At 42.0% G+C, this 17,665-nt stretch overlaps 1 protein-coding gene across 1 annotated transcript in view; it reads right to left on the reverse strand.

Annotated features, from left to right (window-relative positions):
• MGAT5B (alpha-1,6-mannosylglycoprotein 6-beta-N-acetylglucosaminyltransferase B) overlaps positions 1–17,665 on the reverse strand; it is a 137,858-nt gene that overhangs the window by 92,265 nt on the left and 27,928 nt on the right. The window contains exon 3 of the mRNA XM_036757192.1: positions 9,282–9,423. Coding sequence (XP_036613087.1) covers positions 9,282–9,423 — 142 coding nt within the window. The remainder of the gene's footprint in view (positions 1–9,281; positions 9,424–17,665) is intronic.

A 17,665-nucleotide genomic window follows, 5' to 3' on the forward strand; every position in this document is an offset into this window, starting at 1 on the left:
AAAATTGGGTCATGCCTAAAAGAAATCAAACCTGAGCACAGGATTAAATTTAGTGAAAAAAAATATTTCTTTCTCTTCTCTGGCACTCCATTCCCCATTCCATCAATTTAATTTCATGTTAAAACTTCTAGTGGCTGACACTCCAATACTACATGCAGCATTGCCAGGACCTTGAACTATGGTCTAGGGCAGGGCCTCTTAAACTTTTTCCACTCACAATGCCTTTTTGCAGCATTTGTTGGCATCGCGTGGCCTGTGGGCACGCACAGCACAAAGTGCATATGCTTTGTGATCAGAACCAAGGCTGCAGTGAAGTTGCCCAATGCAACACCTGCAAGTGCTGCCAGAAACACCTTGGATTCATTACATATTTGATTTTGAGTTAAGTTTTGGTCATTACATGTTCAGAACCCATTTACTATTGCCAAATATTTTGTGTTCCTATATGGGGTTGTGACTCACAGTTTAAGAAGTGCTGGTCTAAGGAACATTTTTTAAATAAAAATTTTTAGTAGTATCTTTTGTTTTCACACCAACCATATTTCCCAATGTATCCTCTTTACCTTTCCCCCTCTCAGGGAGCCATCCATTATAATAAAAAATTTAAAAAGACAGGAAGAAAACCAGTACAACAAAACTAACAAAAATGTTATGAAAGTCTGACATTTATAGTTAGGTGGCACAGTGGATAGAACACTGAGCCTGGAATCAGAAAGGCCTGAGCTCAAATCCAGCCTCAGACACTTACTAGCTGTGTGACCCTGGGCAAGTCACTTAACCTCTGTTTGCCTCAGTTTCCTCATCTGTAAAATGGAGATGATGATAATGGCACCTACCTCCCAGGGTTGAAATGAGGGTCAAATGAGATCATAATTATAAAGTGCCTGGCACATACTAAGTGCTATATAAATATTAGCTATTATTATTATTGGCTGTGTTCCATACCCATAGTCTCCCACTTCCACAAAGAAGGGAGGGAGGTAACTTTTCGTATCTCAGTTTTGAGGCCAAGCTTGTTTACTATCATTTAAAAGCATTCAATTTCAATTATTTTATTTTGTCCTTGTTCTTTCCAATGACTTCGTGGTAGTCATTTGTAATGGTAATGTAAATTTGAAGATCTTTCCCACCCATTAATAGGCTCATGTGACCTGCTTATGTCACAGGAAGCCTAAGTCACATGTGGTGGGAGGAACTTGCTGAACGAGTGGAACTGGAAGGGTGGAGCTGGAAATGCTCAGAATGAGTTAGAACCACGGAAGGAGAAGGGCACAGGCAAGGAGTGGGCTAAGATTTGTGAGTGTTTGTGGGAAGGTCCCAGCAGGGGGGAAGGCTAATGGGATGGAGAGACTCCATGCTGTGAATATTGTGTCTTAAGTTCGTTGCTGCTATGATAAAGTGGGCTTACTGGTTTTGGGATTTGGTCCTCTGGTGTCTGAATAAATGTTTTACTTCTTCAACCTTCTATATGGAGTCTCTTCTATTTTGCAATACAAAACTACACAGGCATAGCCACAATTATTGTTAATGTTGTGATTATTATCTTGCTGATACATCATTGTATACAGTATATTGTTTTATTGGTTCTACTTGCAGATATTAATTTATGTAAGTCTTCCCATGATTCTCTATATTCACCAAATCAATAATTTCTTATATCACAGTTATATTCCAGTATATTCAAAACTACCATTTATCCTGCCATTCACCAGTTAATGAGTAGCTACTTTGTTTCTTTTTCTTTGCTCCTTCAAAAGGTCCTACTATAAATATTTTAGTGTGTGCAGGGCCTATCTTTATATCATTGACCTTTGTGGGGTATATGCCAAGCACTGGAATTTCCAGGTCAAAGGATATATGTGTACATATGAGTTTCTTTGTTCACATGATTTCAAATTACTTTTGAGAATGACTGGACCAATTCCTTGCGCTACCAGCAGTATGCCGGTCTTTCCATAATCTTTAGGGAATACTTTGAAGACTGATGGTTTCCCAAAGTTCTTGATAAGTAGCATTTAGAACAAGAAATGACCTTAGCGATCATCTCAGGACAACCAACTCATTTTAGAGATAACAAAATGGAGCTCCAGAGATTTTTAACTTGGCTAAGGTCACAAGCTTTCTATAATTTATATCTAAAGTCCATACTAATAACATTTTGTAACTTTTCTAAACACTCATATTGTTCTATTTATCAATTTGTATATGCTCTTTATATATTGGGTGCCCCATTAATTGTTTTGTTTCTGTCTTTGCATCCGCAGGGCAGCTAGGTGGTATAGCGGATAAGGCTCTGGGCTTGGAATCAGGAAGACTCATCTTCATGAGTTCAAATCTGGTCTCAAATACTTATTAGCTGTGCGACCCTTGGCAAATTCCCACTCAATCCTGTTTGCTTCAGTTCCTCATCTATAAAATGAACTGGAGAAGGAAATGGAAAATCACTAGTATCTTTGCCAAGAAAACCCCAAATGAGGTCATGAAGAGTCAGACATGACTGAACAAAACCAAAATTATATCCTCAGCACCTCGCACAGTGCACTGAACATGGCAGATGCTTAAGAAATGTTTATCTCTGTCCTATCCTCCTCTACTAGATTGTAAGCCTGATGAGACCAGAGACTGAAGTTCAGTATTTTGTATATCATGTTCAGCTCTACCAACAGTAGGAACTTAATCATTATCTGAATAAAGGGAGAACTTTGTTAAAATAAATAAAATATTTTTGCATTTGTTCATATGTTGCTTTCTCTATCTGGCTAATTGTTCTCTAGCTGTATATGCATGTAGATTGTCTTTCTAAATGGAGCATCAGCCTTTTGAGGACAGGAACCACAGAGTCTTTTCTTTTGTTCTCCCTTCCCGTTCCATCCCCCCCACAGATACCATGTATATGAAAGACATTTGACAAATATACACAAAGTTAGAGTTTAATCATTCACACCAATGGAGTGGAACCTTGCTACTTGGCTTTGGAATTCATAATATGAATTTTTTGTAGCAGATTTATCTTTTTAATTATTCATTGTTTAGTATGATATTAAAACTAATTTGCACTGCAGCTAACAGTCAAAGAAGGCAGTCTAGGCGCATGTCTAGGGGTAGGGAGAAGACATCTGAGGATTTTTTTAAAATTCCACCAATCAGGGACAAGGTGGATAATAACCTGCAGATAACTGAGTGTAAGCACAAGTACACATGGACACAAAGGTGTGTTAACATGTAACGTGTAACTGGCAGTTATTTCTACCTTGTGCAGTTAAAGGTAGTCAAGGAAAGGTTCAAGAAATGGGCACTGGACTAGCGACCAGAAGATTGAGGTTCTAATCCCAACGCTGACACTCACTTTGTGACCTTAGGTGAATAACTTCCTCATTTGGAGTCTCAGTTTCCTCACTTGTAAAATGAGGCATTACCTGGCATTACTGGCATTACCTACCATATAAGGTTGTTGTGAGGATCAAATAAAATAATGAATCAACCACTATTTATTAAGTACCTACTATGTGCCAGGCAAACAGTCCTTGTCTTCAAGGAGCCTTCCTCCCTTAGGGAAGAAAGCACATCTATACAGAATACTGGAGGCAGCTGGGTGGCTCAGTGCATAGAGTGCTGGGCCTGGAGTCAGGAAGACCAAAGTGCAAATCCATCCTCAAACACTTACTACGTGTACGACACTGGGCAAGTCACTTAACCTCTGTTTGCCTTAATCCCCTGGAGAAGGAAATGGCAAACCATACCCTTCGCATAATATGGTGCACAGGGTTACAGAGAGTCAGATACTACTGAATGACTAAACAACAGTAACAAACAGAATATACGCAAATGAACGATGTAAGCAATGAGCTTCCTTAACTGTAAATGAATATATGAATGTCATCTGTGTGACCATAGGCTTTCTAAGCATCAGTTTCCTATTTTTAAAGGTTCTTTTCATTCTAAAATGCCATGAGTTTATAAGTTATACATATAGGGAAATTTGTGTGTGTGTGTGTGTGTGTGTGTGTGTGTGTGTGTGTGTGTGTGAATATACCCACCATTCATCTTGCTGAAACTGGAAGCATCTTGTCCCTGAAATGTACAGTTCTGTCAACGGCATTAGATAGGTTCCAATGGTCAGGACAGAGTGTTTTGATTTTTTAAGGAAACAGTTGAGAGGTCTCATAGGCGCCTTTCCCATGAAATCCCTCCACCCAAGAAACCAACTCCCATGAAGAGAGGGTGGCAGCAGAATGGAGGGAAAGGCAGACAAAAGGGATAAGTCAGAGAGGTGCTGAAACCACAGAGAGCAGCAGTTCCTAGACTGAGACAGGGCAAGAATAGTCAGTCTGACATCTTCTTCAATATTCTAGGACTCAGTTTTATGGCATCACTTTAATCTCCATTGAACTTCAGCAAGATTGCCACTGTCCTATAAACTACAGTCCTGTTGGAGAACAGAGGCCACGTGCTCGACAATGTCCCCAAAGACACCATTGTGGGCACGCCATGAGAGAATAGGGAGAAGAGGGAAGAATGGGGAGGAGAGAGATGAAAGAGAGGGGAAAAGGAAAGAGAATAGGGAGAAGAGAAAAGAATGGAGAGGAGAGGGGAGAGGGAAAAGAGAAAAGAGAATAGGGAGGAGCAGGAATTGAGAAGGGAAGAAGAAGGGGAAGTGATGAAATGGGAGAAGCATGGAGATTTTGAAGAGAAGATAGCAGATAGGCTAGGGAAAAAGAAGAGGAGAGGGGTGAAGGACCAGTGCACTCCCAGCTGGGGGCCAGGGTCAAGGGTGGGAGAAAGACTCCCTTTCTCAATGTTCTAGAGCTGAAAAGAACACTGGGACTGAGTTTAGTCATGGGAAGCATGTGTCATGTGTCATTATACCTCAAATCTCTAAATAGTTTTTAAGGTTTTTTAAGGTTTATAAAAAGTTTTCCTCATAACAACTCCTTGAGACAGGTATATGCATATTAGATGGTTTTAGATAAGCAACTGAGGTCCAAATAGGTAAATTAGCTTGTTGAAGGTTACACAACTAAAAATAACTGAAACTTACGCTGCCTTTTATGATTTAAAAATCTATTAGATAATAATAATGATGATGATAATTGCTAGCATTTATAGCTTTATGGTTTGCAAAGCACTGTACATATGTTGTCTGTCAACCTTGGAACAACCCCGTGAGGTAGGTGTCATTACTACCCCATTCTACAGATGAGGAAACAGGCTGAGGTTAAGTGACTTGTCCAGAGTCACACAGTTATTGTCTCAGGCATGATTTGAACTCAGCTATTTCTGATTCCAAGACAAACCTAGGTGATCTATATTTCATTTGATCCCCACAACAACCCTTTATGGAAATTAATCCATAGGCATTTATTATGGGCTTTCTATGTGCCAGGCAAAGTGCTAGGTCTCAAATACTAAAATGAAATAGTCTCTGCCCTCAGGCTAATATGCAGTTGGGGGAAAACAACAGGCACACACAGAGAGATAAATACAGAATTTAAACAAAATAAATAAAAAGCAATTTCCCAGTGAGGCGGCATTAACATGTTCAGGGATCGGGAAAGGAAGGAAGCATCCTCTTACAGGGTTTTGAGGGAAGCCAGGGATTCTTAAAGGCAGCGGTAAGAAGAGGTTGCAGTTCAGGTATGAGGTGATAATTTGTGCAAAAACATGAAGACAGGAGATAGAATGTTGTAAGAGGGAAACAAGTAGGTCACTTGAGCTGTAACATAGAGTATATGAAGGAGAATAAACTGTAATAGGCCTAAAAGGGGAGTCTGGAGTCTTCAAGCCAACGGCATTCTTAAGCACCTATGATGCTTCAAACCTTATGTTAAGTTCTAGGGATACCAAGAAAGACAAAAACTCAAGGAGTTTTCAATCTGTTTGGTGAGACAAAGTGCAAACAACTACATAAAACCAAGATATTTACAGGCTAGATTAGAGATACTCTCAGGGAGAAGGCCCTAGCATCAAGGGAGACCAGGAAAGACTTCTTGCAGGAGGTAAGATTTTGGCTGAGGCTTGAAGGGAGTCAGGAGGCAGAGATAAGGAGGAAGAACATTCCTGGTGTGGGGGAGAGCTAGGGAAAAGGTACAAAGTCTGATGATGCAGTGTTTTGTTTGAGGAACAGCAAGAAAGCCAGTGTCACTGGCGTGGGAGTAAGGGAGAAGAAGACTGGAAAGATAGTAGGGGGCCAGGTTATGAATGGCTTTAAAAGCCAAACAGAGGGTTTTATATTTGATCCTGGAAATAAGAGACAGCCACTGGAGTTTACTGAGTGGAGAGTGGGGGTGGAGATTATGGTTAGACCTGCACTTTAGGGAAATCACTTTGGTAGCTGAGTGGATGATAGACTGTTGTCATGCAGCATGGGAGACACGAGGCAGGGAAGCCATCAAGAAGGTTATTGCAATAGTCCAGGTAATAATACCTGGTGATGAGGGCCTATACTGGACTGGTGGCATTGTCAGAGGAGATAAGGGAGCATATAGACCAAAAAATATTACAATGGTAGAAGTTATTGGACTTGAGAACTTATTGGATATGAGCAATGGCAGAGAATGAGGAGCTGAGGATGACAACTAGGTTAAGAACCTGGGTGATTGGGAGGATAGTGGTACCTTCAGCAGTACTAGAGAAATTAGAAAGAGGAGAGGGTTTGTGGGGAAAGATAATGAATTTAGTTTTCTTCTGTTTAAGATGTTCAATAGGCAGTTGGAGATGCAGGCCTGGGTGTCTGGAAAGGTTAGGGCTAGATAAATAGATCTGAGAATCTTCTATATAGAGATGGTAAATGAAGCCATGGAAGCTGATTAGAACAACTAAGTGGAATAGTACAGTGGGAGAAGGTGAAGAGAGCCTTGTTGGACACCAACAGTTAGTGGACATGCTTTGGGTGAGCTTCCAGGAAAGGAGACTGATAAGAAATGATCAGATAGGTAGGAGGAGAAAGAGAGAGAGAGAGAAAGAGAGAGAGAGAGACAGAGAGAGACAGAGAGACAGAGACAGAGACACAGAGAGAGAAGAGAGAGACAGACAGACAGAGACACAGAGAGAGAAGAGAGAGACAGACAGACAGAGTCACAGAGAGAGAGACAGAGAGACAGAGACAAAGACAGAGACAGAGACACAGAGAGAGAAGAGAGAGACAGACAGAGACAAAGACAGAGACAGAGACACAGAGAGAGAAGAGAGAGACAGACAGAGACACAGAGAGAGAGACAGACAGAGACAAAGACAGAGACAGAGACACAGAGAGACAGAGAGAGAAAAAGAGAGAGACAGACATACAGAGAGAGAGAGAGAGAGAGAGAGAGAGAGAGAGAATGCTGTCATGAAAACATCGAGAGAAGAAAATATCAAGGAAAAGAAGGTTATGGACAATGTCAAAGGTTCCTGAGAAGTCAAGAAGAATGAAGATTGAGAAAACGCCATTAGAATTTGGCAATTAAGAAATCATTGGTAACTTTGGAGAGAGCAGTTCCAGTCAAATAACAAAGGGCTTTAAATGCCAAATGAAGGAATTTGCTTTTTTTTATTTTAATTTTAGAGGCAACAGGGAGCCAATGAAGCTTCTTGAGCAGGGGAGTGATTTAGTCATACATGAAATATGGTGTTTAGAAATATCACTTGGAATGTACTGTGTACAAAGTAACAGCAATATTGTAAGATGATCAGACTTAGCTATTTTCAGCAATAGAATGATCCAAGACAACTCTGAAGGACTTGTGATGAAAAATGCTACCCATCCCCAGAGAAGGAACTGATGGGGTCTGAATACAGATTGAAGTATACTTTTTTTACTTTATTTTTCTTGAGGCTTTTTTGGTCTATGTTTTCTTTTACAACATGACTATCATGGAAGTATTTTGCATGTATAAACTTATACAGAATTGGGGGTGGGGGTTGGGAAGGAAGGAGAGAATTTGGAACTCAAAGTTTTAAAAACAAATGTTAAAAATTGCTTTTACATGTAATTGGGGAAAATAAAAAACTAAATAAATTTAAAAAAGGAAATATCTCTTTGACATCTATGTGGAAGAAAGACTGGAAAGGAGAGAGACTTTGAGGAAAAAGCACCAACTAGGAGGTTACTGTAACAGTCAAAGGAAGAGTGATGAAGACTTGAACTAGAATGGGTCTCTCTGAATGGAGAGAAGGGTGAAGACACAAGAGAAGTTGTGGAGGGAGAACTGATGAAACTTGGTGATCGATTACATATGAGGAAGATGTAAAGACAAGTACACATTTGCACAGCTGAGTGCCTGGGAGGATGTGGAACCTGTGAATAAAGAGGGAAGTTAGGAACAGGGGTGGTTTTGGTGGTAAAGATCACAAGTTCTGTCACCAACAGATTGACTTTAAGATGCCTATAGGACTTCCACCTAGAAGTGTCCAATAGGCAGTTGGTGATACAATACTAGAGCTCAGAAGAAAGATGATTAAACATATAAATCTGGAAGTAATCTGAACAGAGGAAATGCATGATGTTATATCCATTTTACAGATGAAGAAACTGATTCTTGGAAGGTGGAAATCACATTTCCCAAATTACAGACTAGTCACTGGCAAAGCTAAAGCTAGACTCTAGGTCAACTGATTCCCAGTCCAGTGCTTTCCCCACTACGTTCAGTAAATTCTTTTTCTCATATTAATGTATAGGCAGACATATTATTTTTTGAATACTAATGCATAGGCAGAGGTATGCTTATTGAAGCATACCCATCCTGTCATGTGTCTCTTGGTTTTCACATAGGACGAAATATTGGTGCATGAGTTTTCCTCAAATTTGCATAAAATATGAGAATTCAAGCATGGGCAATAGATGAGACAGTAAAATGCAATGGTAAGGGAGTTAGATAAGGAGTCCTAGCTATGTCACTAAGTTGCAATATGACTAAGCAAAGCCCTTCCCCTCTCTGTGCCTCAGTTTCTTCACCTGCAAAATGAAGGGGTAGAATGTCATAGGTTTTAGACTGCAGGGAACTTCGGAGGTCATCTAGGATAATGCCATCATTTCACAAACGAGGAAACTGAGGACCAGAGAAGATGATGACTTGACCTTAAGTAAGCAACAGAACTGATCTCCAGATCTAATTTTTTTATGACTATGAATGATACTTAAGATCAACAGACTTTAGAGAAAATATCTAGTGTTAGATTCCCTCTCATTAGGAATGAACTCTTCCCTAAGGGGCTTGATTCTCTTCCACACTTTTCATGGTCTACCTACCCACAGACATCACTACCTAGGAAGGAATCTTATAGTCCCTGCCCCTGGTACTCACCTATCCACAGCATGTTCCTCATCACCTCTGCGCAATTCACTGCCATTCTCCAAACGCACCATCGTGTCCATGCGCTTCACCATCAACTCCAATAGGTCACTCATCTTTCGTAGGACAACCCGGGACTCCAATGCACCAATAACTGTAGGAAGAGAACCCTGCAGAATTAGGCCCAAGTGATCATGGTGAGGAGGGTATTTTAGAAACAACTTTGGTTCATAAGGACCAGGATAGGGCAGACATGGCACAGGGCTGAGCCCTATTGCATGGGATCCTTTTTGGTACTCCTGTTGTGCTGAGAACTTCTCCTCAGCAACACACTAACTGTATTGATAGAACCAGGGGCATACACCACAATCCCAAATTCAAAGCTGCCTTGTAGAGTAGGACTATCCAGAAGGACAAATAGACATTTTCCTGACTACTTGAGTACAACATGCACTTTTAGTAATTTAAACAGAAGAGGGAAAATTAAGAGAAAAAGCAATGGATCTTTCAGTTATTCATTCAACAAATATTTTTGAAGTGCCTATACTATACAAGACAATGTGCTGGGTTCTGGGAATACAAAACATAAAAAAAAGAAAAGAAAGGAAAAGAGAAAAAGAAAGTAGTACCCATTCTTAAGGAGATTCCATTCTATTGGGAAGATACAACATATTCACAGATGAAAAAAGTAAGAATTTGAGGAAGGAAAGCCCTTAAAAGGATCAGTGAAGGATAGAGATGATACCTGAGCTGAACGCTGAAGGATTTAAAGATTCTAAGAGGTGAAAGTGAGGGGGAGGAAACGAATTCCAGCAGATAGAACGTTGAGTTCAGAAGCCAGATAGTAGTTGTTTGTTTGGAGTATAGAGTAATGTGAAAGGGAGTATGGGAGATAATCTGGAAAAGCAAGTTGGAGGCATGTTCTGGAGGGCATTAAATGATGAGGTGAAGGAGTTAAGTAAAAAATGAGAGATGAGACAACTTCAAGCCAGGCAAACCCCTAGGATAACAAATCAACAGAGTAGCTATGGGTTTGTCACTGCTCCTTCCTCTGCCTCATTCTGGTCTCCAGTTGAAAAAAAGGGTAGGTGAACTCCAAGCAGAATACTAATGTCTTCATTTGAATGCCTTGGGCAAAATTTAAAATTATTCCTCCTACCTCCCATCTCATATAACCTCCATATAACAGAAGTTCTGAAACCACTTACTGCCTCTATTTTCGATACACCTCTCAGCTTGCAATATGGTTTCAACACCACCACCCTACTGAAACTTGAGTCTCCAAGGTTACCAACGAATAATTTACTAATTGTTAAATCTGTTAGTTTTTATGTAACTTCTATGTTATTTTAGTTTTTTAAAAAAATAATCATTTCACCTCATCCACCGAAATTTCCTACTCTTGAAGAAAAACAAAAATAAAATCCTTGTAACAAGTATGGATAGTCTTGCAAAACAAATTACTCCCATTGGTAATGTCCAGAAGTGTATATCTCATTCTGCATCTTGAGTCCCTCAACTTCCCTGTTAGGAGGTCACTAGCAGACTTCACCATTAGCTAGGCCTCTGAAATCATGGTTTGTCAGTGTTCCAAGTCTTTCAAGGTTGTTTTTCTTTACGATGTTGGTGTTATAGTAAAAATTATTTTCATTATGCTCATTTAATTCTTTATCAGTTCATGTAAGTCTTTTCAACTTCCTCAGAAACCCTCAATTTCACCACTTTTTATTGGTGCAATGATGGTGCAATGACATTCTATTACAATCAATACCATAATTGGTCTTAGACATTCCCCAATAGGTGGGTACCACCTTAGTTTCCAGGGTTTTTTCTTTTCCTACTATGAGAACCACTTTACATATTTTTGTACATATGGGTTCTTTCCTTCTTTGTTTGATCTTTTTAGGGTATAGACCTAGTACTGGTATTGCTGGATCAAAGAATATGCATGGTTTAGTGACTTTGGGGGCATAGATGAATTGCTTTCCAGAATGGCCACACCAATTCACAGCTCCACCCAGAGTGCATATGTGCCTGTTTTCCCATAGTCCTCTTAGTGATTTACTACTTGCCACCTCAGTCCTCTGGCTCAGATGTTACAGTGTTCTTTTCAGCTAGGCCAACAATCTTTTAGCCTAGGGTTGGCAGAAGATCTCCTCTTTGACTCCGTTGGAGCCTCAGCTTTGAACAATGCTTCCATACTCAGAGGTAGTTTCCCTCTGGGAGGGACTCTACTTTTAATGATCCTTAGCCAAGTTATAGTTCCCAGATTCTTCTCAAGTCTTATACAGAAGAATGGCTGGGGATGAAGGTATTGAGTCGCCTTGTGCCCTAAGGCAAGTTCATTGTCTAGCTTCGTACAAGCTTCAGAACCTTTCTAGAGTGTGGAATGATTCCTTGGCGATCTGAAAAGCCTTTCCCCACACATTCTGATGTCTCTGCTCCTCATGTCTTTCAACCTAGTCTAAAAGGGTTACACTTTTATATATTAATTACCAAATTCAGTGGTCTTTTCTCAGTCCTTCTCTTTTTTGACCTTATTTAGCATTTAACTCATAGACAAAACTCTACTCCTGAATATTCTACTCTCACTAGGTCTTCATGAAAGGGGTCTTTCCTGGTTCTACTCCTACTTGTTTGACTGCTCCTTTTCAGTCTCCTTGATACCTCCTGACCCGTAATTGTGGGTGTCCCTCATAGTTTTGTCCTGGGCCTTTTCTCTCTAAATATAGACTCTTGGTGATATTATCAGTTTTCATGGGTTCAGCGATCATCTTTATGAAGGTGACTTCTGAATCTCTCTGTCCAGCCACTCATTCTCTCTCTCATGAGCTTTCATCCTCTATCTGCTAAATAAATGTCTGCCAAACATTTCTACCTGGATGTCTTACACACATTTCACAAGATCCATTTTCATTCCTCCTAAGCCCATTAGTCTTCCAAACTTCTCTAAGTTTTTTGAGAGCATCACCATCCTCCCAGTCACCTGTGTTCCCTGGTTCTGAATCCTCCACAGCTGAGTCTAATTCACCTTTTTATCAGTTCTTCCTCCACTTCTCTCTCAGGTCTATTAGCCTAGTTCAGGCCCTCATTAGCTCTCACCTGAACTCATTGGTACCTTTGCTTCAAGCCTCATCCCTCTTGAATTGATATTCAAGATCGCCAACAGGTGGTACTCTGCTCAAGGATATCAATGCTTCTCTATTGCTTTTGGTATACAACGGAAGTTATCTAGGCTAGCATTTCTTCACAGGCTACATTTGCACACTTACTTCAAACAGTTAGCAAATCAAACAGTTTGCTATTCCCCCAATTCATCATTCTATCTTCAGCCTCCACATCTTCTGTACCTGAACTGTTCCCTTAGACTCCTGAACTCATCTTCATCTTTTAGAGTCCTTAATTTTCTTCAGGGTTCAAATCATGTACCACTGGAAGCAGTATCCTAAAACAGCTCTCCCTCCTTACCCCATCCCCATTCAAGTTAGGGAAGTTTTTTCCTCAAAAAGTATTAGAAAACCATCATAGGACCAAAGGCTCAGGCTATTGACAACACTTCTTGATCACCTGAGTACAAAAAAGCTCCAAATAGCTCCAAGCCATGTCCAATGTTTGGCTGGGAGACTACCATGTATTATTCAAAGGCAGAGAAGCTTCAATAAGCTGAACTGATCTATGGTGTCCTCAGTATATATCTCCAGTTGAATATCCTTCCCCAGCTATGGCTAGGCAAATGTCTCTCTCTCCTTTTTTAAGCAGCTGAATGAACAAGTGCTCGTTTTGTTCTGATATCAAACTTAAACTTCCCGGGGACTGATCTAAGTCAGGTATAGCTCAGAACAGTTGGCATAGTGAGGCAGGATTGAAATGGAATGATCTTGTTGAAACTGGTGGTGGCTGGTGGAGAGGAAGGTGAGCCCAGAGTGGCCTCCATGCTTTTGAGGTTTGTTTACTTTGAGATAGTCCCTCTCCTCTGGGATGTTAAGGTGTAAACTGTCTTTGGCCATTCAGTAAGGACAGACTGATATGAGTGTGCTTGTGTCAATAAGAGCTATACCCTTAAAAAAACTGCTACAGACTGCTGGTGGGTAACTTTATATTTCTTGTATCTAAGTAGGATAGAGGCCCGTAGGCCACCTAGTTAATAGGCCTAGACCAAGGCCAATCTCTTCCCCCGAGATTGTAATGTTTGAGAAACCATGGAGAAGAAACTGGGACTTTGTATGTAGCATTTGAAAGGACACTGGGAGTCATGCCACATGGACTTTGTTGAGAAACACATGAAAAGAAATTTCCTGATTCTCCGCAAGAACCCAGAGACCTTTCTGGAATTGGAGATGAGGACAAATGCATCAATTATACCCCGAGTTGATCTGCTGAGAATAGGGGATGTTACCGTTTCAAAAAATGCAAAAAAGAAAAGTAGCTTCCACTCTTACTCTTGAACTGAGAATTATAATTCTCTCTCTCTGGCTGTGTCTGTCTCACTGTTTTTGTCTCTCTGTCTTTCTGTCTGTTAAGTGTCCTTGCAGAGTTCAGGCCCTAGCACCCTAACCCCGACCCTGGTTAAAATAGTTACTGTTTGTATATAGCATAGATAAATAATTCTGAGCTGGGCCATCCTAGCCTTGGTGGCCATCTTTTAAGTTAGAGATGTCGGGAGCTCCGGGGACCCTTGGTGGGTTCCTACTGGCAGCAGGAAGAAATTCCCCTGATGGAGACAATAACTATTGAGAGGAAGAGGAACTCAAGCCTCAGCATGATTGACCAGAATCCCTTGCCATTGTCTGAGCTACCTGTTATCTTGTAGCACCTAGACTAGCAGAGGGGGCAGCTCTGCCTCAGCAGTGGCATCATAAGCCTGTGGCAAGGCTCTGTCCTGGCATGGGGAGGGGCAGAGTCAGGCTCTACACAGGGATCCTGCCTTGCCCTTGGGAAAGTAGGGGATGATATGGCAGCACATGCCCGTAGCAATCCTCAGTTCTAGCATAGGGGTCAAAGCTAGACCCTGGAATAAGGGCCCAACAAGGTCAGCAGAGCTTAGACCTGAGTAGAGTGAGCTGTTAGCCCAGGAGGGCAGTGGTAGGAGCCACGGCAGCACTCAGGCCTTGATATAGCAGGGTAGCAGTTGACCCTGGATAGTGGGGCAGATGCCACTGGTAGTGACTATGGACCCCAGGGGCAGGAGCAGCAGGCAGTAGCTTGGGCCCCATTAGCAACTACAGTCAAGTGTGCACAGACACACAGGCCCTAGCAGAGTGAGCACTGGCATGAGAGGGGCAAAGGGCCACTGCAGCCCTTTGATTAGTATAGAGCTCACTGGTCTTTCCACATGGCTGCTTATCATAAGACTCAGTGGACAACTGCTGCCTGGGGAGGGGTGGAGGACCAAGAGGTGACACTGTTGGGAGGTGGCTTCTTTCTTGTAATAATGGAAAGCTGAAAGTGCCCATCCAGCCCCTCACAGAAGAAGGGCACAAACCCTCCAAGACCCGTAATGGCAACAAGGGAAGAGAACAAGCATTATTGAATGCCTACTATGTGCAGAGCACTACTGAGCACTTTACAAATCTGACCTCATTTGAACTTTACAACCACCATGCTAGTATTATCTGCATTTTGCAGGAACTTAGGCAGACAGAGATTATGTGACTCACACAGCCAGGATGTGTCTCAAGTGAAATTTGAACTCAGGTCTCCTTGACCCCAAGCCCAGAGTTCTATCCCCTGTGCTATCTAGCAGGCAAAGATTGCTGTCCTCCCTCCTCCCCCGGCCCTGCCTCTGTAGGAGGAGCTCCTGACTTTAGAGGCAGAACACCAGTGCTTGATGACCCTGACCTGAGATGAGGATTGGTGCAGGAAGCATCAGCTACTGCTGCTCCCGCTTGGTTCACTTCTTTATATCTGACTTGGCAGTGACCACTACAAAGACCAAATTCTCTAGATCTTGGACTCAATTCTTTCAATGTGGGGAAGGAAGCCTGAAATTCTTGGTTGTTGTTTTTCCAAATTCCATTGTTACAGAATACTGTTTTGTTTTTGCTGTTTTTTTGTTTGTTCCTCCTACAAGTTGAGGCCCTTACTCCAGCATATCCCTCCTTCATCCTTCTTCCTCAGGTCTAGGATGCAAAGAAAGAATACATTTGGCCTGAATTTGAGGCCTATTTCTGCATATCTTAACTCACTGACAGCACGGGAAGAGTGGGAACAAAGCCAGAGCTTGCCCAGAACTGGGCCATTGAAACGGAAACTTCCCACATTTTGCTAGGAAGATTATGCAGGAGACTGTGTTTCTAAAAAATGAGCCAAGCACTTGAAACCAAATACCATTAAATAGCCTCATGATTCTCCAGGATTTCTTTTCCTTTCCAATCACTGTTGCTAATTAGTTGCATGTGTGTGTGTGTGTGTGTGTGTGTGTGAGTGTGCATGTGTGCATGCCTAAGGCCCAGGGAGCCCACACATTTGACCATGCCTTATTAATTAAATCTCTCTTTGGGTTTTTAACAATCCTGCTGAATAAGCCCAAAGGCCTTCAGCTCCAGGCACTTTTCTTCCCAGATGCAAAGCCCAACAGCTGACCAGCCAAAGAATTTCTAATAAATGGAACAAATTTATGCTGATCTCTATGTGTGGGTTTTGGGGAAATGGGGAAACAGATACCCCAGGAAGGACCTGGGAGAGAAAGAACAGATGTATGACACACAGGATAGGGTGATGGGAGTACGTTTCCGATCACAGGATTTAGAGCCAGAGGAGGACACCTGAAACACCATTTAGTCCAATTGCTCATTTTTAGAAATAACCATGACTAGGAAGTAGCACAGCCAGGGCTTGATCTCAGGCCCTCGGATGCTAAACCTAGTGTTCTTCACATTATCCTCACGCTGCTGAGACCTGGGTTCTTGGTCTGACTTTGCCACCAACTAGCTGTTGGATCTTAGACTTCATTGTGCCTGAGTATAAAACAGAAATAAATGACTCCCTGCCAGCCTCACCACTACCGAAGGGAAGGGGAGGGGAGGGGAAGGGAAGGGAAGGGAAGGGGAGGGGAGGGGAGGGGAGGGAAGGGAAGGGAAGGCAAGGCAAGGGAAGGCAAGGGAAGGCAAGGGATAAAAGCTTTTATTAAGTACTTATTATATAGTGCTATGTGCCAGGCATTGGGATCTCATTGGATCCTTACAAGAACCCTGGGGAATAGAGGCTATTGTCATGCCCATTTTATAGTTGAGGACATTGAGTAAGGTAGAGATTAAGTGACTTGCCCAGGGTCACACATCTAGGAAGTGTCTAAGGCTGGATTTGAACTCATCTCTTCCTGAGGTCAACTAGGTGGAGCAATAGATAGAGTGCTGCACCTAAAGTCAGGAAGACTCATCTTCCTGAGTTCAAATCTGGCCTTAAAATACTTACTAGCTGTGTGACCCTGGGCAAGTCCCTTAAACCTCAGTTTCCTCATCTGTAAAGTGAGCTGGAGAAGGAAATAGCAAATAGCAGTATCTTTGCCAAGAAAACTCCAAATGGGGTCATAAAGAGTCTGACATGCCTGAATATGACTTCCTGACTCTAGGCCCAGCACTCCATCCATTGGGCCACCTAGCTGCCCCAAAGTGCACAGGGATGCAATGAAGCCAGGCGACAAGGCGACTGACTTGCAGCTGGGTGAATTGGAGATAGGGCTAGGGAGGAATTTGTTCCATCTTTAGGGAAAAAGACTAGCTCCTTCTGGTCAGCTCTCCCTGTCCTCAGGGAGAATGATGTGATTAGTATCCACTGTCCTTGAAGAGAAGTCACAGGTAACTCTTTTTGTTTGGAGGCAATTGGGGTTAAGTGACTTGCCCAGGGTTACCTAGCTAATAAGTATCTGAGGTAAGATTTGAACTCAGTTTCTCCTGGCTCAGGTGCTCTATCCACTGTGCCACCTAACTGCCCTTACTGATAACTCCTTACAAAACAATCTTTTCCCATTCCCCCGGAGCAGAGAATTTTTGAGCCTGACCCCCTGATAGAAAGGAAACAGAATGAGGGTCCCTCACCTCATGTCTCCCCTGTAATATTTTTCTTTAGAATTTCTGTTTACCATGACTCTGTCCAGCTGAAGTACTGTTCTCCCTTACCATGTAAATGTAAGTCACTTCCTGGCTGGACACTCTTGTCGCACTTAGCACATCTGAGGTTAGAGGGGAGAGGTCACTTCCCTTGGAAAAGCCAGTTAGCTTGTCAAATCCAAAGGGAGATGGGTCATATTTGAACAAGAACAGGTATAAATTGCTGGAGGCAGGACATGGAACTAGGGCAGCAAAAGGTACAGAATGAGGAGGAAAAAGACAGAGAGAGCTTGTTGGCTATGGGGAAATGGGTGAACATTTGAGGGACGGAGGAGCTTCCCCCCCAAA

Source organism: Trichosurus vulpecula, chromosome 4 (genome assembly GCF_011100635.1).
Source record: "Trichosurus vulpecula isolate mTriVul1 chromosome 4, mTriVul1.pri, whole genome shotgun sequence".
Classification (NCBI taxonomy): Eukaryota; Metazoa; Chordata; class Mammalia; order Diprotodontia; family Phalangeridae; genus Trichosurus; species Trichosurus vulpecula.